The sequence below is a fragment of the Acanthisitta chloris genome, unplaced genomic scaffold (assembly GCF_000695815.1).
Source record: "Acanthisitta chloris isolate BGI_N310 unplaced genomic scaffold, ASM69581v1 scaffold18079, whole genome shotgun sequence".
NCBI classification, from domain to species: Eukaryota; Metazoa; Chordata; class Aves; order Passeriformes; family Acanthisittidae; genus Acanthisitta; species Acanthisitta chloris.
In genome coordinates this window covers 54,074-54,962 of record NW_008690123.1, presented here as the reverse complement: position 1 = coordinate 54,962, position 889 = coordinate 54,074, and the positions used below count along the sequence as shown (strand labels likewise).

General features: G+C 39.3%; 1 protein-coding gene across 3 annotated transcripts in view; it reads right to left on the bottom strand.

Moving 5' to 3' along the window:
- Positions 1-349: 349 nt before the first annotated feature.
- The window catches only part of LOC103808894 (histamine N-methyltransferase-like), a 12,034-nt gene continuing 11,494 nt past the window's right edge, over positions 350-889 (bottom strand). For 2 of the 3 annotated variants that reach the window (XM_009081700.1, XM_009081701.1), the window contains one exon: positions 350-669. In XM_009081700.1, coding sequence (XP_009079948.1) covers positions 350-669 — 320 coding nt within the window. Of the gene's footprint in view, positions 676-889 lie in introns of all 3 variants that reach the window. The other variant, XM_009081702.1, reaches the window with a different exon arrangement.

Here is an 889-nt window from a genome sequence, read left to right as displayed (position 1 = left end):
AGAGAGCTTTTAAATGAAGATGATGCAACCATATGTAGTTTTGGATTATTTTTTAGGACATGGTTAGGTCCCTGCAGTGCCTGAGTGGATGGTTCAGCTAATGTCTGCTTATACAACATCCATACAATAACAATAACAACTGCTGTGTTACACATTTATAGATTAGTGTAGAATTTATAAGATATTAAAGCTTGCTTATAACATCAGATATTAATACTAATTTCTTAACAAGCTCCAAAAAATTACATATCAGTGCTGAAGTAAATTAAGCCATTTGTGAAGTATGTAAAAAACATAACAGTTTGTATCTGACTTTTTGCTTTGGATCAAGAAGCAAGAAGAGGTTAACTCATGGTTCAATCACTATTACACTCAGGTTGTTATGGAAAAGCACCTTCCCATCTCTGTTTTCACTGCATCCAGGCTTTCTTAGCTCTTCTATTATCTGGCGCTTCAGTTCAGGAGGAGCAGTTTTAGAAAACTCAAGTGTTTCAGTCAGAAAATCCAGCAACAGTTCCCCATCCTTGTTCCCTTCAATAAAGCAGCTTGTTATGTCCATATAGGAAGGGAGCTCATAGAGCTGGTACTTCAGCCCGGCTGAATCCAGTATCCTTGAAAAGCTGGCAGAGGAAATGTAAGTGCAGAGATCCTCTAAAGGGAAGGAAGAGCAGTTTTAGAAAACTCAAGTGTTTCAGTCAGAAAATCCAGCAACAGTTCCCCATCCTTGTTCCCTTCAATAAAGCAGCTTGTTATGTCCATATAGGAAGGGAGCTCATAGAGCTGGTACTTCAGCCCGGCTGAATCCAGTATCCTTGAAAAGCTGGCAGAGGAAATGTAAGTGCAGAGATCCTCTAAAGGGAAGGAAGATCCAAACTTGTTGTGTTTCCCA